This window comes from Accipiter gentilis, chromosome 27, assembly GCF_929443795.1.
Source record: "Accipiter gentilis chromosome 27, bAccGen1.1, whole genome shotgun sequence".
NCBI classification, from domain to species: domain Eukaryota; kingdom Metazoa; phylum Chordata; class Aves; order Accipitriformes; family Accipitridae; genus Astur; species Astur gentilis.
The window spans coordinates 21,420,124-21,444,403 of NC_064906.1; the positions used below are offsets into that span (position 1 = coordinate 21,420,124).

Genomic DNA, 24,280 nt, shown 5'->3' on the forward strand with positions numbered 1-24,280 from the left:
AGCCTGTACCCGCCAAACCAGATGAGAAAAACATCACCAGATGAGCCATTTCCCTTCAAGTAAGTCGAACTTTATATGACTTTGGGTTTGTGTTACTGCTAATTTAGTGATGCTTTAATCTGGTTTGCTAATGTCCAGCTTGTATATTGGTTTCTGTCTCCAGCATTGTTTGTCTAACATCTTGGAAACTTCAGTAACAGTATCGGCAGATGGAGAAAAGAGATATCTTCCTTTGAAATATCCACATTGCCTTAATTTGAATTGCTTCTGCATCCTAGATCTTACGTCTTCCTTCCTTAACTTGGAGCACAATTTAATTAGTATTTGAAAACCTAATATAACCACAACTATGTCCAAGAGCTATATGATTTTCATTAGATATTGCAATTAGTCACATCTGAGACTTCAAAATGAATTAGTTCATGTAACACTCACATTGCAAACTCTTAGCCCGAAGACATTCTGCTCTAATTGCTCATCATTTTGCACAGATACTAGCAGATGTTTTAGTGAGAAAGATCGGATCATCGCGAGACACTGAGCTGTGATTAACAGGGTCTTAGGACACTTGTTGGTTACCCATGTTTTTATGCTTTGCTATAATCAGGTGTTTTCCATGCGCTGGCTGCAAGAGTCTGGTGCCCCAGTTGGGGAACAGGAAGGTGAAATTATAAACTCAGAGCTGCCAGCTCTGAGTCAAAGTACAGCCTGGGTTTATGGGCTCTGAAGCTCAGCTCAGCTGCAGTCAGAGGTATGACTCTTAAGAAAACGAGAGCTGAGAAGAGCTAGACTGGGAGGGAGATGGAGCAGAGAAAAGAATTACTCTTGGGCGGTATCGTCCAAGTGATGGTGTGGGTGTGACTAGGAACACAGCGAAGACAGCGGTGTGATGCCCGAGTGCTGCTCACCGTCCCTTGGAGTCGGTTTCCCCTCCTCTTCCCTTGAGACTTGTTAAGACACTTCTGCGTAAAGACTCCCATTCTATTTGCCTTTTGAAACCCATCCTCCAGAGGTCTAAGGATCGACATTTTGGGTTATCAGGCAGAGAAATAGCTATGGAACTGGTGTTCGGAGGGTGCCTGGGCGCGGGGGGTCTGCCGCCACGGCAAGCGGCTGCCGCAGCAGGCCGCTGCCGCCCTGTGAGGGGCTCTGAACCCTTGCCCACAGCAAACGGGAGCGGGTGACGGTGAAATCCCGTTTTGCTAATTCCCGGTCTCCATTTCTGACCGGTTTCAAACCCTGGAGTGAGTCAGGACAAAAGAAAAAAGAGTAAAATCAGTCTTCTGAAAGGAAAAAGAAGTAAATAGATAGATATGTCTGTCACACGAGCGCGGCCCAGGTGAAATAAAGCCTGGACTTTGCCTCATTCCACAGCTGAAGGAAGCCGGGTCTGGCGTGCCAGAGAGCGGCAGGCGGGGAGGGAGGGCCCGCTCTCCCCTGCCCCGTCCCTCCAGCCCTCCATCTCCTCCTCCTCCTCCTCTGCCGCCTCAGGCGGCCGGACCGGCAGAGGGCGGCCACGGCTGGGCCGCAGGGGGGAGCGCCGGTCGGTGGGGTCTGGCCGTCCGGCGTTAAACATGGGAGGGTTTGGGGGTTGTTTTGGGGGTCGTCGTCCCCCCCGCCCTTCTTTGTTCGGTTTGCTTTGTTTCATGTCGGCAGCCGAGCGGGGCTGCACCCTGGGCCTGGCCCCCTGTAAAACCGCTCGAAGCGAAGGCGAACCCCCTGGCTGCAAATGGCGGCGCTGGCTAACGGCCGGCTGCCCCCCCCTCCCCCCCCGAAGGCAGCAGGGTGCCCTCCCCGTCCCGTCCCGTCCCCCGCCAAGGGGAGCACCCCTCCGCTTTGTGACCCTGAGGGTCTCGCCCCTCCGCCGTGCCGGGGGCAGCCGGCCGGCCTCCCCCCTGGCCCTGAGGCGGCCGGACGCGGGAACTGTCGGGCGGCAGGCCGCGGGGTGCCGGGGCGGAGGGGGGGGGGGCTGGCCGGCTTTGGCGTGTCCCCCGTTGTCCCGCCGGTTCTCTTGTGTGAGGGGCCGGGATCTTCGCCAGCGTCGTTCCCTTGGCTTCGAGTCGGCGGAGGCAGGGTCTGGCCGGCCCCCGGTGTCTTTTCACCCGAGGTTCTGCAGGTGAAACGTCCCTCCTGAGGCCGGCGGGTTTGCCACCCACCGAATTCACAAGTTCTCTCTTCTTTCCGTGTCGAGAAAGAATGACTGACGAAGCTAATGAACATAGCGCTGCGCGGGGTTAATGATTCACGACAAAGTGCAGGGCAAGCGGAGAAGCCACAAAAAGACCAGATAGTTACTGGAAAAATCCCTAGACGTTTCATGAGGTTAAAATTCCTTGGCGCTGCCTCACAGGACGGGAGGACGTAAGGGAACTACAGAACACACCTGTTTCCAGAGTACCTGGAAAAGGAGTGAAACCTCCAAACAGGTAAGGATAAGCTCACTAATGCCTGAAAGTGAAGTTACCGCTGTACTTTCACCAAATAATGTGATCCAACAAGTCCACGTGATTTGTTAAGTATTAAGCTAGCGAGCATTTAGAAATGCAGCTTAATACGCCAAATGTAATTCTATTTTAATTGACATGTGCTTAAGCCAATTTTGTTGAAATAGTCAAGAGTTCATGAAGTATTTTAAAATCAAAACGTCGCAATTCACAACACCTTTAAGAGAATCTCTCCTTAACTGCTTCTAAAGATTGACTTGAGGGCACCGCTGGTGAAGTGAAGCAGTCTGGAGGAATGGCAGTACCTCTGAATGATGGCGTACCGGGCAATCTTGGAGCTGAATCCCAGCTGACAAGGGAAATTTATCAACCTTTTCAAATTTGGTGGGCAAAAAAAGTTCTTATTGGTTTGAAAAATGCAGTTCTCCTGTTCCTGTAGGTTGGTTTCATGGTAAATGTGTCACACTGGGCTTGTCCTCTTGTAAAGGTCCTGTTTATGGCACAGGGACTAGAGCAATCCACATGCATTGACATTACAATTTTATGTGTGGCTAAATGTAGAACAGCAAAAAATTATTTCAACGCTGGTGGGATTCAGAGAGCAAGAAGATGATGAAATTGGAACTGTTGTTCATGGAGGTATAGTTGGAAAAGGAAAGGGGAATAACATGACAATTTTTACCATTTACGTTACGTAAATTTACCATTTGTGTCAATGGTAAATAAAATGGGAAAAAAAAAAAAAGAATAAATACCCTAATGAAAGTGTGATGAAAAACAATTTTCCAGTATAACTGTGATGCATGCTGAAAGGTTTCCTTAGGAGGGTGACGCTTGAGGGAAGAGCATCCTGGAAGTCTGACTGCATCCCCCACCAGTAATGCAGACTAAAAGCAAAGTGAGGAAACTGGAATGTCTGTTGCAGGAATAGGGGATTTACTGAGACCAAGGGGGTGGAATGGATTTTTAATTATACAGCTGTGTTCTTTCTGCACACATAATGAGGTAAAACTTCTGCTTCTCTGGTAAAACAGAGACTGTCATCTCGCCTATCTGTTCCATACTGTAAAGTTAGTAGAGTGAAACAGCAGGACAGGGCTAGGTGGAAGTTTCATCTGTTTAGAAGATATTATAAAAGCTCTGTTAACAAAGAGGTTGCTGAAGCCTCATGTTTGGGAGTAAGGAGACAGAACAAGACAGTTTTCAAAGGTGGCTGCAAGCTGGCATATCAATCTTGTGAAAGTGCAGAAAACTTGAGATGTATTTTGCCTTCCCCCTTTGCCAGTCAGCTCCCTTCTGTTGAACTTCTGTTTCGTGGGAAGCATGCAGTCCCAAGACGAGTAGGTGAGGGGATGGGTAGTGGCATTTGAGATGGTGAGTTGTTACACTGCAATGGAAAGAAAATTGCTAAAGGTTGTTTGAAGTGGTCAGAAAGTTTCCTGGGATGGTCAATTGATACACATCCCTGGGAAATTTCCCTGTTGCTTCAGTCTTTCCCATATTCTCCCTTTAGTATATGTTTCTTACTGTGTTCCTTCCATTACACATCAAAAAGTGGTCACTTCATTCTTCTGAGGCACCCAAAATGATATTTTTTTTTCAATTACAGATAATATATTGTATTATCAGCAAAAATGTATGGCCAACAGTATTTTGTAATACTATCATTTGTAAGTGGGAAGAAAAATCAGCCCATCCTATACAACAAACTCAACCTTCTTCCACTGTATCCTATCACAATCCTGTTATTCGGCTCAACTAAGTCCGTTGCCTCTGCATGTACCCAGGCCTCCAGTGTTCCTCCAATGAGTCGTCTCCCCATCTGACTAATGCTCGTGCTGGTTACATGTTTTATCTCTTGGCAAATATATCTTTCCTATAGAAAACGTTTTGAATGAAGCAACTGTTTTGTTGTACATTTTTCAACTTCATTCTTGATCCTGCACAGATTGTATCTCCATCTAGTCACAAACAAACAAACAGGAGAAGAGATCTTATGGTAAATAGTTATTACTTGAAAGGTAAATTGGGATTTTAGTATTAGTTTCTTTGTCAGAGAGCTGGCAAGAGCATTGTGCACTTATAAGGTTGCTCTTACAGTTTACAGCTAAATAATACTATAACATTTTTTCCCCTCTTGCTTTTGAAAGGAACGTTTGTTTTCAAAATTCAGGGAAAGTTTGCTGAGCTCTGTGAAAGTGTAATAGATTTTCGTTTTACCCTTCCTGGCTATAGGTTTTCAGAGGAGCTGGGTGGTTTATAGGGAGTCAAATGTAGTTTAATGTTGTTATTCGTGTATTACGTCAGACATATTACTTTATTTCCAATTTTATTCTTTGCGATTTCAAAGGCAGACAGTTAGAGAGATTCTGTCTCTAAGAACATGACGACTGATGTGAGGATTAACGGCAGGCAGCACATGATGGTTTTTTCCAGTGTTTCTCCATCAGTGAAATGTCGTGCTGTAAGTCTGGATGTAGGAACATGGGGTGACCTGAAGGCAAGGATGTGCGACTGCAGTACTGTGTAACCTATCAAGTGGTCTCTATAGAGGATATATATCCCAGTCTGTTACGTACAGCCTATCTTTACAAGACTGGATATGAAGCAGAGAGGTTAGGAAGGTTTTGAAGTGGTTTGAACAAAGATAAAGTGGAAAGGTTTCAGTCACTGAAAAGCGTATAAGGAGAGAGGACATCGGACTCTTCTGATCTTGACACTGGAGACAACTGAAGCTATAGTAGCAGTAACTCTGCATTCCAGTAGAAGCTGGAATACATGTAACCCTGAGTGAGGTTTATTATTAGCATTTCAGAATTTCAAGCCAGTCTTGCCAAACTTGGGTTTGTGACATTCCTTATGCTTCAGAAAATTCTTCTTCTTATATACCAAGTACCATCTACTGTCTGATTGCTAGGGTAACGTCAAGCACTGGTGTTAGCAATACTGTCGTGTAATTCGGAGTTCAAGGGATACAGTAATATCTTAAAATGCATAGAAGGATGCTACAAAAAGGAAGGGAATAATCTCTCCCTGCTTGGTGGACAGGATGTAAAGTAACAGGCTGAAATTAATGGAAAAGAGATCCTAGGGAAAAAAAAAAAATGCGCTGGAGTTTATTGTTTAGGAAGGCTGTAAATTCAGCAGCTACTGTTAAGTTGCCTGTAACGCCTCCCTGTGTTCTGCCCTCATTTGCACTCAGTTGTGCTGCTGACAAACTGTTTAATTTAAATGAAAAAAACCCTCACAGTTTTTAGATTTTCTTTTCTCTGACACATGACAGTGCACATACAGTTAATGTGGAAATAACAGGAAGGAAGCATCATTACTATGACTACTTAGTCGTGTAAAAAAGCGAGATGGGAAATTACAGAAATACTACATATGGCGCTTTCTGCTTTTAAAAACAATCTGAGCTCAGAAAATTAGAAACAGTCCAGCTACTCATAGAACCAGGTATATGAATTTCAAGGTGAATATACATTTCCAGATACATTGGACAGGCTGAAGGCTGCTGAAATGTCAGCATGCTGGGGAGATGGCTGGCAGACACCTTTTCATCTCAGACAGTACCGTAAAGGAACTGGTCTTTCAGTGGGGCTCATATTGTCCCTTTCTGTGCTGTTCCTTTCAAGGGATGGAGAGAGAATGAATGCAAAGGATTTAGGAGGAGGTGACATTTCTTTAATGGCATCCTGTGGGTGCATTGTATTGCAGAGACCTTTTCCTTTGTATCTCACTCTGATTAGCACATTTCTTTGTGCAGTTTTAAAATGCTTGGACAGTTTTCCCTGAAGAAATACATGTGCCTTCCAGCAGTTTTAAATTGCTCTTGATATGTTTGATATCCTTATACATCTGCAAACCCATCAGAATCTTGCTGAGTTCTTGACTGCAGTGTTTCCTGTGGTAATTATATTTTCTGCAGTTTTAACCACACATCATGTGAAAAAGTGTTTCCTTCTGTCTGTTTTTAATCTGCTTTTAATTTCACCGAGTAGTCCCTCTTGGGCTTTTGAAATTTGAAAACCAGAAATAAGTTCTTTATCTTCTCCCTTTACTCTTTCTTTCCCTTATCCTTTCCTTGGCTTCCCTCATGTTGTTCTGTTTTCAAAGCTAACCAGGCCCGCTCATTTGAATCTTCCCTAGAGGAAGGGTGAGTGCCTTTGAAGAGAAATCTTCTCTTAAACTCCAGGAGGGCAGTGAAGTCTTTTTGAAAGTGAAAATCTGAGAGAATATTGAATATTCCAGAACTGCTCCAACAACTGGTCAAAAGTCACTAGAATATTTTTCATACAATTCACCAACTTGTTCTTACTGGATCCTAACTTCTTGCTATTCTTGATCATACTACCTATTAAACAGAGGTTTTCATTCAACAGTGCCACCGAGGTTGCTTGGCCTAAGTCGATTAGTTTGGCCCTTAAGATTTTTGGAGGCTGAATTCCACCCTCCCTCTGTGTGCTATGTTACTTCAGAATTAGTGTTAGTGAGCTTCCTGAGAGTCTGTACTGACTATTCAACATGTGACATTCCCAGCTTTCCTACCCTGTTCCTGTGGCTTTCTCTTTAACAGGATTAAAAAAGGGGGTGTGGGGGTGTGGGTAATGCAATGGTGGGATGATGTCCTTTCACTGCAAGCTTTCATGTGCTTACTAACAAATACAAAAGCCCACAGGTAATGCGGCTTTCATGTATTTCAGGCAGCTGATGTAGAGGAGTCTACCAGACTTCCACCAGGTCTCTACCTCACCAGGAACTGCGATTGAGATGGGACATAGAAAGAGTGGACTAGGAGGAATACTCACTGTTAGTGATGGCTAGTGACAGGTCTGAGATGGGAGATGATGAGTAAGCCTGGACTGTAATAAAAGATAGACTAACATCTAAGAGAACTTGTGGGAGAGAAAGAGGAATATTGTGCGTATCTTTTGTCCATGGCAACTGACACCAACTCAAGATGTTCCGTAAGATGATAATATTTTCTGCCCAAGCATAAAAGACCAGCTAATTTTACAGAATTTGCATAGGAAGTGGAAACACCCAGGGAACGAAAGGATGGATCTTTGGAAAGAAAGAAATGATGGCTAGAGAATATCTTTTTGAAACATCTGTCGTGAAAGGTAGAAACTAGGAAGGTGTTAACAATGTCTTTATATTAAATATTAAAAGGTTAATAATTAAAAGCACCCTATTGATGATCTAAATTTGTGAGGAAAACCCCCTCATATCAGTAAGTTTCAAAAATACTGTGTAAATGAAATTTAATGTTACAATGGAGATGCAGAGGAAAGGCTTGATTGTAGAGAAATAGCTTGGAAATCTCTGTATGACTAAACTTAATGCTATTTAGTATTAAGGACCAATGATAAACTGGGCTATAAAGTCAAACTTCATAACAAATGTAGATACAGAATTATCATTGCCCAGAAATTTGAGTCCTGAGATCAAATAAACTTTCTGGTATTCATTCACCTTAATTAACCAATTCAACTGATTAATTCAAACCAACCAATTACATAATAGAAAACTTATAGAAAGCTTTGTAAACAATAACAGCATAAGCGTAGCTTTAAGGAACGTGCATACTCAAACAGAAAACATTTCACACCCCAACTAGGGTGCAAGTACAGGTATCCCTAGGCAGTCACTAGCTAGCAGCAGGGCCCTGCCACAGTCCTGAGTGGTTTTACCACTGGTGACATGGCCTGAGCCAGCAGAAGAAACAGCCGTCTCTAACTGGATGCACACATTACACATACTCCCATGTTTTTCCTTTCTTTATGTTTTTTTTAGTGTTTTGATCGTTTTTCTTCTGGCATAATCTTCTATTTCTTCAGTATTCTTTTTCCTCCAAGGAAATTTATATTTAATGTTGGCATCTGTCCCTAGAATCCTTCTTTTTATCATGTCCTAGAATTTATTTAATTATTTAGTGCTATCCTCTGTGTCATGTTTGTTGCGGATAATGACATACTACTGCACAGCCTTTACTCAGGTGGGTATGTAAACACATGCTTACATACGTTAAGCTCCCGTTACAAGATCTTTCCAGGCTCTTCCGAAGTCCTTTATTTGCTGGTTGCTAACATGTCAGGTGCCTCATGCTCTTCCTCCTGTCTTCTGTTGCCTTGAACGTGCCAGAAATTTTTTCTTGGCACTGCTGACTGGGACAACAACTTGTCCCCTCCTGTGCCTGCCTCACCAGCTTTTAAATGGGCCCATATTGTGCCACTATCTTTAGATACCGGGAGACCAGGTACGTAGGTGTTGGTTCCTGAGTTAGTATTGCAGGACCACAGTTCTGACACCTACCACACCTCCCGGGATAGGTGCCTTATTGTGCTAGGCTACTGAGAATAACATTATTTACGATGCAAAGTGTAAATTCAAAAAATAAAACCCAGAGCCTTACAAACGTGGTTTGTGTTAATGAAAGATAAGGCACACACACAAAAAAAATTAGCATCCGTTTTTATGCTTATATGTAAGGATTCTCTGTAGCTGCATCAGCAGCTTAGCCAGTTATAAGGCTGATCTCAAGAATACCTACCCACGACACACAACTTTTGTGTGAATCCATGCCCTGGGTTGTTCTTGCGCCTACCTCTACCTCCTCCCATTCAAGGTAATTGATGCATATTTCTATTGTACATCCTGAGTATGTTCTTGGCTTTGGGTGATTTTCTTTCTAGCACTGCCCAAGAATCTGAGATACAAACGTATTTTTTGCCCATTTCATCTTCCTTTTTTAAAAAAACCTTCTTTACCATTACAGTAATTTGGTACCATGTTGAATGTTGCTCTGTTCAGCCCAGTAATTACTTAGCTGCGTACTAGTCCTTAAATGACTTTTAGACTGAGTGGTGAACTACTCATTTGCTACTACTGAGGCTTCCCCACATGTTTCCTTCCAAGGTTTAAAAAAAAAAACAAACAACAAAAAACTCAGTCTTTGTTGCGACAATGTTTTCTTTATTTTGGAGATTCCTTTGGACAACATTTTTCTAATTTTTCAAGAGCAGATTTCTTATCCTTTTAAATACATATTTCTTAAAAATACATTGTGCCTTCTTGGAGCAACAATTTTTGATGTAATACCTCTTTATGAGTAGTCATTTTAAGGGCACATAAATTTAGGTGAAATTTCATAGCTGGCAGAAGGAGTTAGGTATTAAAGGTGGTATAGGGAAGCCAGTGTTATTAATCTTACAAAATAAAAAACTTTATTACAGATCAGTAACCGCTGTCTGTTAGCACCTTCTTTCTCACATGTTCTTATTTAACCTGCTGTTGAAAATGGCTGTTAAAAAACACGTTTTAGTTACCTTTTTATTTAGAAAATCATCCCTAACTCTCATGTTTCATTGGTTTTGAAACTTAAAGTGATCTTGATGTTCTGCAGGTTCTGTGGTGGACCTATTGGCTTGTTTGTGCCGTTTTACTTGGAAAGGCATGCGTACACACCTTTGATTTATCTTTCTTGTTCCTAGCATAAAGTGTAGCCTCCACAGCCTCGTTCTTAAAAACAAATTGTGATGGAGGCTATTTGCTGCACATTGCTTTTAAGTATTTATTTTTAGTGTACATATGTTTGGTACATAAAATGCAAAAATATATGTGAAGAAGGGTGATCACTATTCTGAAGCTTTGAACATTATTACATCGTGTTATTACAACATTTTTACATTACAAAGAGTATCACATCTAATACAGCTGACCTTGCCACCAGGTATTGATTTGCCATGTTTTTGCAGTTTCTACTGCTCAGCACTACTCCATGTTAGAAGTGAATCCAGTACTTGTTTTCAGAAGAGGATTGGTCTTTTGAAAAAATACAGTTCCTACAGACTACTGGTAGTTACTTTAACAAAAGAAGCCTCGATAAGTAGTGAAGATGCTTTGAAATTACTAAGATGATGCATCAAAATTTTTTTTATCCAAAGCAGCATTAAACATCCTTTTGCTCAAGAAAAGTATCTGTAAAAGTAAACCAGGAGGAAAACAGAACAAATGTAGACCTAGAAGCACCATTCATGTATTTGAAAAGCAGCAGGAAGGTTATCTTTTCAACCAGATAGGAAATGGTATGAATATAAATGGATTATTCAACAGATATTTAACAGGATGATCATAGAGAGAAATATGAAATGGGCAGTGCTAGACGATGGTGTGTAGCTGAGCGGTGAGTACAGGAAGGTGCATCTTCTGCTGTAATTTGTACGTTATTCCCTGCTTCACTGTACAGTGCCTCTACAGTCCTAATTCAATCCCAATCCCAATATTCAGCCCATTTTTCCTGGAAAAGAATAATTAAATTTAGATGCCTGATGAGGATACGAATACAGCTTCATTGAAAGAAAACCCACAGCTCCACCTGTCTCTATTCCAAATTCAACAGGCAGAGCCATAGCGAATGTTTTGAGTCTTAACTCATGTTCTGGATCCCTTATTCCCCAGTCTTCTTCCACATGCTAGTTGAGGATGCTTCTGGTCACCTTGCCATCACAGTTTTACAGCATGTCTTCCTGGGTAGCAGCAGTAGCAGCCAGCAAAGCTCTAAGCTGCAGAGCTGAAGAGAAGTATATTGTCTTGAGGATCCAGAAACAGTGTCGGGCTTTTCATGACAGCTTGCTATCCTAGGATTGGTGGAAACCAACTGGTTTTAATAAGTATCCATGTAATATATAACACTGTTTTTAATGTTTTTTTCAGTGAATAGGAAGTTTCTTCCTTTGTAGGGAGCTCATGTAATTCATCCCTTGTTTAACATAGCATGGAGTTATTTCCTTTATCTTACCAATGTTGCAGGCTTGAAATATGCTTGACATGCATTGTACTTGCAGTTGAAGAATCTTGAGTTAAGCATTATTTTTTTATATAGTAGATTAACTACTCCAATTATTTTTCTTGAAGACTGCAGTTACATAACATGTAGACTACTGTCCTGGGTTGTATGAGTTTATTATTCTGTAAGATACAGTAAATAAATCGTAATTTTGGTGAAAGGTTAGTGTGATTTCATATGCTGAACACACATATTAAGAAACAAAATTAGCAACGAATGTAAAATATTAACTGCTTGTAAATAATTCACAAGTCAGAGAATGTAGATGCAGAGCAGTTCTCTTAATTTTTGCTTTGGTGGGCAATAGGAATAGGTTTAGACTGGTGTCTTGTTGAAAGAGAGAAACTGAAAATACTGTCCCCTAGAATTCAGCAGAAGCTGTAGGCAAGTAAGGTATTTTGCTCCATTATATGTTGCAACGTATGTAACATAAAATGTGGTAGTGATTCTCCTTCCCTCAGCATACTTTCCCTCCATTCTGTATTCTCTGAGCACCGAAGAAGAGTGAAAAATGACATTTCTTAACCACTTCTGCTGACAAAAGTTAGCCTGGTGGTAGAGGTGGAAGAGCCATCTCTTAAGACTACACAAATCAAGATCGCTCTTAAATAAAAGGGAGAGTTTTTTAAAGGGTTAGCAGGAAGGAAAAAACAGAAATCTCAAAACTCCTGAATGTTTCCTAGACTGTCTTTCAGAGAACGGTGCAGAATGTCAGACTGCTGTAAAGGCAGGCTGCTTCTAGACTGGCAGCATCTGACCTCGATACATAGAGGTTCAAAATCTGTGCCTCTGACCAGAGACAAACTCTGCCAGAGCGGGGGTGGGGAGGTGCTGCCACTTTAAACCTGGCCTAGATTTAGGTCATTTGGATTCCAAATGGAGTTGGAGCCAAATGTAGTAACACAGATAAATAAGCTGGGAGAGAAAAACTCTTCCTAACAAAACACTTTATGGACTCTGCCCCTGAGCACTTACCCAGAATTGCACAGCATACGGCAAAGACTTGCACCTGTACTTGCAAACAAGAACTTGAACTAAGGTCTCTGAGCACAAAGGTAATGAGTGCATTGGACTATCCTTCTTATTTAATTGCCTGTCTCCTCCAGTCACATGTAAATCCTGCCTAAATGAGAGCCTGTCTCTCCTAATGGTAATGTGGAAGCTGTGATTATCTGAGGTGTGGGAGTGAACAGTATCATAAGGAGAACAGATGGCAGGCAGTTCTGAGTGGCGATACGGCTGGCTGCGCTGTGGTGAAGCTACCTGCAGCAGCTGAAGCTGTTATCTTTCCTGGCTGGCTGTTTTGCCTCCTAGCTGGAGATGATTGCCCTTTTTATGGAGTTGGCAGGATGGAGAGTGTGAACACTTGGTGGCTCTGTCACCCAATGCTACAGGGACAGGCAGGTTCTTTTAGGGACCTTTGGTAGAATGAGGACTGGCCACAGGGTTGTAGTTACAATTAGAGCTTTATTATTGCATAAAATATTTAATTATCAGCATATCTTACTGTTATCTACAGTTTCTAGCATTTAGTGTAGCTTATTGCTGCACAAAGTTTTTCTCAATTATCACACTTTCAGTTAAGCAAAATTTCTAGTAATCCGTGTAGCTTTCTTACTATCTAGAGTTTTTAGTCACCTAGAGTTTTTAGTCAACCACTAGTTTTTAGTCAACTAGTCACCTAGTTTTTAGTCACCAGGTGACTTTTAGTCACCTGGACCCTCTGCAGATCAGGTCAAATTCTTAATAATCAGTGCATGATACAATAATCAGACTTCACCCAAAAGACCATGAGTCAGTCACTCTGTCTTTGGAGGAAGAAGGCAATGGTGGATGCATCCCAGAGCACTGGGGGATCACGGGTTTTGCTGTCCAGCAGCAGGACTTGCAGCTTCTTGATTCTGTAGGCAGTATTCCATGTGCCGTTACACGTCCCCTGTTCCGTAACGGGTGTCACCACATCCTGGCAGCAGTGCGTAGCGGGCAGATAGTCTTGTCACAATGCTGACAGGGGATCTGGCTGTTCTATAACGGGGGTCATCACATCTTGGTGACAACCACAGTGTTGAAAAAGGGAAGAGAGAAGGAGGTGATACATGATCAGCACACTTACATTTTATGGCCGTTTGTCTTAGGAAATGGCATTGCTTTTGCTAACCATATTCCCAGGAGTCAGGAGCAGGGCATACTGGTCCCATGGCTCCAGCGCAAAGCTTCATCTTAGTGTAAAGGCATCTGCCTAAGCAAAATCACACACTGCAGTTGAGTGCAGCTCTCAAGCGGTTGAGACCTGTACATATATCACTGCCAGCTCTGAGACAGAGACAACAACCCACAGCAGAAGGTAGGAAACATTACCTTACTCATCACTTCAGCTGTGAATGTGTGTCTGTGACCAGAGAGACCTGTGGGTGTGGAAGATTCAGCTCCCACTCAGTTCTCCAGAGCCCTAGGTCTGTGATATGCATAAAGTAATTTCTCTTTCTTTGAGGAAGTCCATGTACTCAGTAACTTTTATGTTCTATTAAGCGTAAATTCTCCAGAAAATTGGCATTGGTCTTTTCTAGAAAGGTGCTTATGTTGGCACAGGACTGAAGGGGAGTCAAAGACACCTTTGCAACAAAGCTGTCAGGGAGGAAGGGCAAGAAACACCAGTATGATCCCTTGCCATAGTACTTGCTGTAATCCCAGACAATTGAGCGCGAACATGCTCTTGATGAGGAGACTCCAATGGTGTTTTCACTCAGAGCTTTTATTGGTGGCAGATGCTCTTCCAAGCTTATTGCAAGCAGTGCATGGTAGTACATGGTCTTCATGACAATGCGTTAATCACAGCCAGTGACAAAATGTCTTCTGGACCAAGCGTTATGTGATCTTTGATATCTTTGTAAACGGTAATCAAATCACTGACATAAGAACAAGCACTGCAGCGTGTTCCCTCTGTATCTCAAGCCATCTTGTTCCTCATGCCTCACCTGGGTCTGTCTTTTCACACACGCAGTGGACTACTCCGTTCATAAACTAACTGCTCTAATTTGCTTTTCTGACATGAGGTCTTAATGGCACATTTAAGCCCTGATAGCAGTTCATCTATCAGCCACAGCTTCTGTGAGGCTCACAGTGGTCAATGCTGGAGAAAATTCTTTCTGTGAGCAATATATGGCTGGATGAGTGCCCCAGCAGTGCCTACACCCCCAGGTAAGCACATCTTCTCAGCTCGCAGCAGAAGCTATTCCTATCTCTGTATTGGAAGAGCCTGCCTACTGTGATTGCAGCCTGCTCTCACTATCTCTGTGACTCTTCACAGCCTGTCAGTTTTTCTGTTGACATTTTTTCAGTTCATCACAACCCCTCTCTTTCCTGTAGGCTTGCTTCCATAAGACTGAAGTGCTTAGGCTGCCTCGAACCAGCAAGTGGGATGCTAACTCCTCCGAAGCTGTGTGTTTGAGTCTGTGTCCATGTTCACTTTGCTAGCAGTTCCTTTTTATCCTTTGGTTTACCTTCACATGTTCACACAGACAGCAATACAGAACTGAACAGGGAAAACAAGTCACACATAAAATATTCATGAAAGATAAGACAGATACTTTCCCAGTTTGTCAGCTCTGTCTGAGATTCATCTCCTGGCTAATCTGTTGCAAAGTCTGCTTATGTTCTGCAGGAGACTTAGTTTTTATCCTTGTATGATGCAAGTAATCCATCTATTTGTGTCTGAAGGCTTTATTTAATTCTTACTTTCTTCCAAAGGAAGCGTACCCTGTGTTTTATCCAGAAAACAGTTGTACATTTCTGCTAAAATATTCTTATCTTCGTGGCTCATGCAGATTTGGATCTTGTTTATGGAACATGTAAGGACTTTTCATTCCAGTACATCTGAGTGATTCTTAGAGGTTTTTTCTTTCCTTTTCTTTTTTGTAGATAATTTTCTTTTCCATTACTGGTATTACTACATTCATAGAAGAATATATCGGGGGAAAAAAGGACAAAGACAGGGTTCTACTACTGTTGGTTTTTTTTCTGAAGAAGCAACAGCGAGGGAAGCAGAAAATATGGCCTGTAGCCTCCAAATAGCATCCTCAAACTATGGATAAGGAGTAAACCAAATGCTAAGCAACAAAGCAGCGGTTTTTCTTATGCTTAGGCAACAATGACTGTTCCTTTGACAGCAAATGTTGAAAACAGGCACAAACATTGTGCTAGCACAATTCCTAATTAATTGTTTCAGGTTATTTTCTCAGTATCTAAGATATTGATGGCATCTAGGTCTATTTAAAGCTCTTCACATTATAGCTCAGAACAGGTTTGTTCAAATAATGTTAGGCTCAGTGACCTACAGCAGAAGCACATCTTGACCAAGTTCAGTAACTACAGCCACACTGGGAGGCTAGCATGAGATGAGTGTCATCCTGAATAGGGATGAGGGAAAAATAAAACTGGGAGTAAAGCCTTCTAGTCCTAACTGGACTGAAGGCCTGAGAAAACTGCCTTTTAATTTCTAATCTGCATTGTATAATGATGGAAGAGGTGAAAACTATTGGGAAATGGGTACAAACAGTTTAAGTCCCTCTGCTTTGATCCATGTCCCTGCACATGGACTGGCAATGGGACTGCAAAGTGACTGATAACACATTGTCTGCATCGTTCTCAGGTTCTGCGCTGGAGCCTTCTGTTCAAACATGTTATCTCTCCCACCTTGTTTGCAAACCAGAGAGTTCAGCAATGGTAATAAATTGGTACCATTACTGCACGGGCACAGCAAAACCATGTTGAAGCCTGTCTTGTATTAGCTGTGAATAATATGATCTGTTGGTTGCTTACCAACAAGCCCTGGCCTTTAAATCTTTTAGGATCATCTTTCTCACACACTGGTTTCTTGGATTTTGAAACAGTTTGGCAGTAAAAGGGAGATCTCTATTCATTGTGTTTCAGCAGTAAGAGAAGTTCTTCTCTGTGAAAGACCCAGCACGCTGAAGGGTCGGGAACACATTCCCAGGGCCACAGCAGGTCTGACTTAGGCAGCACCTATTACGGGAAACTTAATGTTCTTGCTTTTGTCCACCACAGAAAGATTCTGTTAAGCAAAGATTTGTGTATTGCCCATGGTTGATGAGGAGAATTATGAAAAGTAGTACGAGCCAGAAGAATTATTAGACTCAGAGAGAGACATGGGGTATGCTTTTTAGAAGGGCATTTAATTCCCTTTTCCCACCTTGCCTGTTGTACCTCTCACACTTCATTTCCTTTTTCTTCCTGAAAAATAAAAAAAATACCATTTCAATAGAAAATGCAATTATTGCCTGGTCACAGCAACTTTTAGGATAACTTACAGGTACAGCAGGGAAGTAAAAACACATCAGATGACTTTGAGGTGGTATTTCAATACTCTGATTGATTAAACCAGCATTTTAATACTCAGATATTAATTTTAGTTTCCATTTTTAATTTCCTTTGAAAGTTGTTTACCTTTTGCAGGACATTTGGATGAAACGTTAACGTTAGATTCGAGTTATCTTTACGTTTATTAGAGACATCTTCAGTTTCTGCATCTCTTATACCCTTACAACGTATTTCGAATTTTCAGTCGAATTCAGGGAGAAAGACAAAAAATAGGAAAAATCTCCAAATCCTTTTATTTCTTATGGGGTCCCGATTTGTCCAGGCTGTAACCCTGCGCACTCAGGAGTTGATTTGCAGTGGAAAACAACTGAGAGCCAGCTGCAACTGACTCTGGGTTTCTTGATGCTTTCAAGATTATAGACATTGCATTATAGACATTACAGCAGGCACAACCCAAGAACTGAAAATGCAAGTCAGGTCACAGAGTAACATCAAGCACGAGCGCAATGAAAGCCTCAGGCTGACCTGTGGATTTTAGGTCCTGGTTTTATTTTGAATCGGCTCTTTTAGAATTGTAGCAGAGTTATAATTGGCCTTATTATAACAGCAAACACAGCCATGATAGTTTTAAAATACATGACAGCCAGAACTTTTTCCTCCTTCACAAAAAGGTTGGCTGTAATACTGCAGTGCACTAGAGACCAGACTGGGAGCAGTGGCTGTACCAGATCTCTTGCCACACTACCTGTCTATAAGCTGTTCAGGACTATGAAATGCTGGTAGTATTTTTTAAAACAAACTCAAACTAAATAAAAATGCCAGGCAGTTACCTGGATTCATCTAGGAAAGAGAACTCCCTGTAAAACTTTTGTTTTAGAATAGGGGAACAAATCTTGAACATTTACTACTGCTTTTAAGCATGTGTATGATGAAAGAGAGAAACTGGAAAAAGTTAGATACAGCATATCCGAGGTTGTTGATCCCACATGTGTACCTGTTCAGAGCTTGCAGTCACCTGAGTGGTATTTCAACCGTACCTGTGTTTCTCTCCTGCAAATAATGTTTCACAGAAGCGGTTCAAAGCACTTGCTTCTACAGCAACAGCCACAGCAGAAATGTCCTGAAGTGTGTGTGTAACACAGACCAGGAGCGTGTGGTCAGACACTGGCTGTCAGACTCGTTAATGGACTTCATGGAAGGAAACACACACCGCTTCACAGTTAGCATCGGCAGTGGCCGTTTCGCGGCCAGCTCCGTCTGCCTTTCGGGTAGCTTTTTTGCTAAGTGTATTTTGGAGGAGGTGTGGGAGGAGGGGGAGATGCTGCTGCTGCTGCTGCTGCATGTTGAATGCAAAGCGCTCAGCTGTGATAGGCTGAGGGGACGTGGATACGCTGCCTATGGACGCCGGCAACTGCATCCTCTGCGCTTTATAGCTGTCACAGAGGAGGAAAGAAAGACAGTGAGAAAGACAGAGGAGAAGGAAAAACCTTACCAACTCGCTGTAAGTAACATTCTTTGTCCTTCATGCTTTGTCGTTATTGAATTCGAGCAGGTCCGTTTGGACTAATGCAAGAACTGGTTACTTGGAGTGGGAGCTCGGCTAATAAACAGCCAGGCTGTGTTATTTTAGGGATAATCCATGATACTCAAAAAGCGTTTCTTTTTAACCTAAGTTTGCACCACGTACTGGGCACCTCTCGTTTTGTGTTTGCTTGTTTTTACATATGATGTATGTCAGCTATAGCTGTATATGTGCATTTATGCCGACTCCCATGTATCCAAAAGTTTATATCTTGTCTTTCCAAGTGCAGCAGTTCTGACCAACCAAGAAGACCTTGAGAAATTCTCTGCCAAATATTTTTAACAATAGAATTTTCAAGATAAATTCAATGCATGACTTTTTAGGGTGGGGTTTTCCTTAGAAATAACACTTTCCCATCACTGTAATAAGACCTCAGAAGGGAAGATTACTAAGTTGCAGACTGTGCCAGTGACAGCAATGAATAAAACCAGCAACTTCTAACTGGAAAATGAAATTTTTAAATGAAATGTAGGGCCCGTGACATATATACCTAATTCTTGGCTAGTGCAAAGGTAGAACTACAGAGTAGATCCAGCTCCTTTTTACTCATGCTCATATCAAATTCATCCTACAGTCCTTATTCAGGCAATACTTCTATTGCTAATAGTAGAAGTTGAGCTTAACGGTAGCAACAGCTGCAAAAACCTTCAGTTGGGTTCAGTAGCACAGAAAGTCCTCATGGCTTCAGCGGTGTCATTGTAGCACCACAAGCCTTTAGATTACCATATATTCTGCAACAATCACTTGGCAGAATGGAAAGTGTACTTGTCTCATTTATTGGAAATATACACAGTTATTACTTTTTTTGAGACAATGCAGCTATCGGTTTAAGGTGCTGTTAATGGTTCTATGCATTCTTCCTTTCTGTATTTAATATAGGAGCTGCTAAAAGATTTTATTATGTTAGCCATTCTTTATTTTACTTTGATGAACTGGAGAACGGGCACTCATAAAATTATAATATGTTGAATATACGCCTCTCCTCATTTTTTGTCTTTTTCCCCTTTTTCCTCTTTGTTCTCTTTTTCTTCCTCATAACAAATTTCCTAGTAGTATTTAGAGATCTTTTGCATTTTTATTTAGTTAATATAAAAAGCAGATTCTAAAATTATAGACAATACTTTTTAACAGAAATAATGAATAAGCTGAATGTTGTCTACATAACACAATGTTATACCTATAAATGTATTTATGTATTTAATACTTAATTGTGCATAAACTGCTCATTTGTACGGTTCAGTTTCAAATAAAGTAGAAAACAGTTTGCAAATGAACATTATACTGAATATACGATCTAAAGACCAACAACAATTTTCGGTAACTTCACTAAAATAAAATGTTGTCATGTTCTAATTTCAGTGCACTGAGGTAGAAAGAGTAGTTTAAACAAAGCAGGAAAGGATATGTCAACTTTAGATTGTGTAGTGTAGTTGTCCGTTGACAAATTCCAGCAAAATTAAAGAGCAAAGAGTTTATGTATTGATAAAAAAAGATACATTGATAACATTTAAGGTTTAACATGATTGTTCTTGTTTCTACCTGAAGTTAAGAGCAAAACTCAACCTTCTCCAGTAAAGTAGGACTTGATCTGAAGAAGTATGCAGTGGTGACTATATCCATTGATTCTTGCTGGGAACAAAAGTACTCAGACATAATATATGTTGGTAAAATTGTATCTTATCAATCATAGAGTGAGGCTGTTGATGCATTTGAATACAGACTGTGCTTACAAAGTGGTAGAGGTTGATAATTAGGCAGGGTGCCTCCCGAGAAGTTGTGATCTCCTCAGCTGGCAGATGTTGAATATGCTGAAATTCATCCTGGGAGGTGTGGGATCCCTGTGAGCATGGAGCCTTTATCACTCTTATAGGCCTTCAAGAAAATAGACAGCTATTAAATACTCTAGAGAGAGGCTCAGTTTCCCTGAAATTTCCATTTAGTTTCGGAAAAGTGGCCTGCATTATTTTGCAGTATAAGTCCCTTTGCCTTAAGTGGATATTTCGAGTACACACAGGTTGTAACGCTCAGCCCTTCAAAAAATATGGATGCTCTCAAATAGTGTTTTCATTTTAAACCCTAAGGGCTGAGTTGACTGAGGTGTTTTGCTGCTTAGAAAAATAACATTCTAGGTTTTTAAAATACACCAGCATAGAGGGAATCTTGCTCTCTATGTATTCTGTTGTTGCATTGTACATGTGTTGTATATGCGTGTTAGAGGTAGAAGAGAGAAATATTCTGTACTGGTAGAGGTGAAGTAATTTGCATTTTTATAGTACTAACTGGTAAGCATTACAATTGTCAGATATTCAGTCTACTGGATGTGGCTTCCATAGCAAGTAATACTTTCAAGCAGATGAAGTGAAATCTATAATGAACAGTTGAGGAAGAGAATAAAAATAGGGATGAGAGTGTAAGTGGGTCTTGTCACTCACAGAAGAACAAATATAAAATAGAAGGTGAAAAGGAAAATTTAAATGACCGCTGTGTTCTTGCAAGGAGTATGCCTTCGCGGTTCCTGGTGAGATACGTGTATTACAGTAGGTAAGGAATTTTCAGGCAGGGACTTTTAGGAAAGAAGATGCATGGATACGTTCAAATAGATAGGTGTTTAGATAGATTTTAATTTCTCAGCATTGTCTTTGGGGGAAAGAAGAATGAAATACTTTGCTTCAGATTGAAGCATATTGATGTATTTCACTGGATCAAACTGAATTGAAAGTTCATTTGAGGTTAGCTAGATACTAGTCTATATCAATTTATAACACTGCAGCAACTATGACAGATTTGAGATGGATGGTTCATCCTCCCATTCTTTATGCTTAAGCTTCCTGGTTCAATTACTTCTCCCATGCAAAACAGTGGGTTTCCCCTGCAATGTAATTCTTTATCCTGAATTTTGAGAATGCTTTTGCAACAGTGATTTATGACAGAAGTATTGCAGCCAAAACAACGTTAGGATGAGCCAGTGAACCCTCCAGTTCTTGGGAAGAACTATAGTTGGCAAATAACAAATAAGATCTCAGGGATTATCTAAAATGTGTATTTTGTCACACTGAGTTGACAAATTTCAGTTCCATGGTCATAGGCTGAAACCATAGAATCTGTATCTGACGCTTAGATCTAAATTTTATTTGCTTATCCTGATATCCAAAAAGAACTTGGTCCGAACTGCTAATAATAAAATGACAATAAATTATATCAGTATACTATATAGGAACAAGATGATGCAAATATTACTTGGAATAGAAAGAAATTTCACATTCAAAAAAATCTGGGTGGTAGAAAAATGGTCACAAGCTATACATAACGTAGTATCTATGTTGTGGTAATATGATAAAGTAAATTTATTTTTCTCTGTGTGTTTGTGAGTTGTTTCGAGCTTACACACAATGCTATTTAATTTATGCCATTTGATTTATATTTTGGGAAAAGACCAAGCTATCCACAGAGTCTTCTATGTTAAATGATGCCCTATATTTTATTGATACAAAATAAAGCTAGAGTAGTATAGTGATACTATTCTGACATTGTACTGACGGTCCACTGGACCCACAGCTACTCAATGTTCAGTTCAGCTGAACTGATCCATGTGTAAAAGTCAGTAGGGATAACTGTAACTCAGTGGCAGGCAACAGTAGTGCTAGAAACACGAAATCCTCAAGTACTGAGTCAGTTCAGTCTCATGCAACTCCCACTAATTTGGCAGTCATGGGTTAAATTCTTATTTTCACAGCTTTCATCTCTGAAAACAGAGGGAAAAAAAATAACAGATTACCACGTGCAAGTTCTTCAGAGCATGGTATAGCAATGAACTCATGAATGAAGTAGCATGAAAGAAATAACGGTAGCATAAGTTAAGGGTTAAGTTAGAGATACTTTGAAAAAGAAGTGAAACAGTACAATATTTAGATTTCTTCTGGCAAAAATATCTAAACCAAAGAACTGAGCCTTGGGGTGTAATTATATTGCTGCCACAGAGATACATATTGATTGCTGCTGTTCATGCTGACTTATTTAGAAATTTTATTAAAATTTTGAACTACAGTCAAAGATATGTTAAATGAAAAAGCACATAAGATTTAGGGGGCATTGAAGAAATGGAAACATCCTGGTTGTGAAGGAGTAGAATCAAAACTGCTTGCTTAAACACAGTGTTTCAAAGGGGAGATGACACACAAAGCTGCCCACCAGAATCCTCTGAGGACCATAATGACTACTGGTAATGTGTTTCCGGCAACTTAGTAGCAAGATCTGAGAAAGGTCCTAATTCCCCTTTCAGAAAGGCGTAGAGCGAGCCAAGTAAACACTTACATGATGGTTAAAGAGGGTAGTATTACTCTAACAAAATAACAACAAGAACAGCTATTCTGTGGGGGACTAGAAGTCCCTACTGTGCAGGTGCAGATCCTTGCTTTCCGAAGTGGTTCATGACCTCCAGCAGCACCCTGCCTTCTTAAATAGCAGCAGCAGCTGCTCCATACAAATCCCAGATCCTCTATTTGTAGCAGCAGAGATGTCTCTGGGACGGTGTTTATCAATGATGTCTTTCTTTTGTCATGTGACAGTACTAATTCAAATATAATAAAACCCAGAAGGATCTCTCTTTTCTCAAAATGGTGTCCTCAGTTACAAATCCTTAGCACAAATAACTGATATGTAAGAAATTGTCTCTTAATTGCATAATATTCACATCGTGCTTAATATAATTATTTCCTTATAAAGTGAAGTTCTGATGGTATGTGAGCTAAGCATAGTAATTCTTTACACCAGCAGTGACTATCTTTGTTTCACTTGCCAGTTTTCTTACTGGATCCCAAGGAACAGTTTCACTCACTCAGCCTGAGTGTATAAAGTCTCTTGGATGCTTTTTAGGCACTGTGGTCTCAACTTTGTATTCACTGAGCTCTCAGAATGCACAGCCACATACAGTAAAAAAAGTTGGGTGGGCTGGGATGGCAGGAGCAGGCACCCTAGCAATATGAATTTGTGTTTGCACAGCGCTTTGCAGGCAAATTTCAGCTCACCTCATCTGAGCCATGTATCACCTTGGGTGTGCTCACACAGTCTCTGCCTAGCTCAAAGCACACCTAGAGCTCCAGCCCGGCATCTTGGAAATAGGGACAGCCCCAGACAGAGTTTCCTCACATCTTCCTGAAAAATACAGTACACATCAACTCTAAGTGAATTCTAATTAAAACCTCAGTAAGAAATAAGGTTTTGTAAATGGCACAGCGTGTACATTTACAGTGAAAGAGTAAAGAAGCTAAATTTTGAGGCAAGACAAGAGGCAAGAAGTAGCTAAAATGACAGGGCAGCACAGTGGATGACTGTGATAACTATGATTATTGTAGCTTGTTATTATAGATTTTAATAGAGATGCACAGCATGCTGTTTTCTTAGGTCTCTTCTTTATAAGGCAGGAGGAAGTTGATTATGTGCCACATAACAGTGCCACATCCTTGTGTCAACCAGCAGCAGTACAGATTAAATCTGTGATTTCTGAATCATCATTGACATACCTCTCCTGCTCTTCAGTGCTAAAGATACAGCCTATCTGCATTAAGCTAATCTACATCATGATCTAGGCATCAAAGATTTAAGAGTGTGATTTACTTCTATACAATGTCCAGCTCATAACAGAGTGGGGCAGAATGCAACACTGTATGGATATTGGCCTAATATGCAGAAGTAAAAGAGTATATGGTCTTTTCAAAAAGGCCATATAAGCGATCCTATAAATCATCTGAATAACAGGTTAAAACTAATAAAATTTTCCTTCAAAAGTGACTGTTCTTTTTTTTTTCTTTTTTTTTAGGGTTTTTCTGATATTAAGTCCTAAACTCTGATACCCATGGATGCTGCAGAGTTCCGCAAGAGAGGAAAGGAGATGGTGGACTATATTGCAGATTACCTGGAGAAGATAGATAAAAGACAGGTCTTCCCAGATGTGGAACCAGGATATCTAAGACCTCTCATTCCAGACTGCGCACCCCAGGATCCTGAAAGCTTTGAGGATGTCTTTAAAGACATTGAGAAGATCATTATGCCAGGGGTAAGAAAAATGGATCT

The 24,280-nt window shown here is 40.9% G+C and overlaps 1 protein-coding gene across 9 annotated transcripts in view; it reads left to right on the forward strand.

Moving 5' to 3' along the window:
- Positions 1–2,188: 2,188 nt before the first annotated feature.
- DDC (dopa decarboxylase) overlaps positions 2,189–24,280 on the forward strand; it is an 80,108-nt gene continuing 58,016 nt past the window's right edge. For 2 of the 9 annotated variants that reach the window (XR_007509742.1, XM_049830133.1), the window contains exons 1-2: positions 17,592–18,130; positions 24,027–24,263. Coding sequence is in view for 7 of the 9 variants with exons in the window: in XM_049830133.1 (XP_049686090.1) it covers positions 24,063–24,263 (201 nt within the window). In the remaining 2 variants the exon portion in view is untranslated. Of the gene's footprint in view, positions 2,427–8,953; positions 9,073–17,591; positions 18,131–24,026; positions 24,264–24,280 lie in introns of those variants that run through there. The other 7 variants (XR_007509741.1, XM_049830134.1, XM_049830132.1 and 4 more) reach the window with 5 other exon arrangements.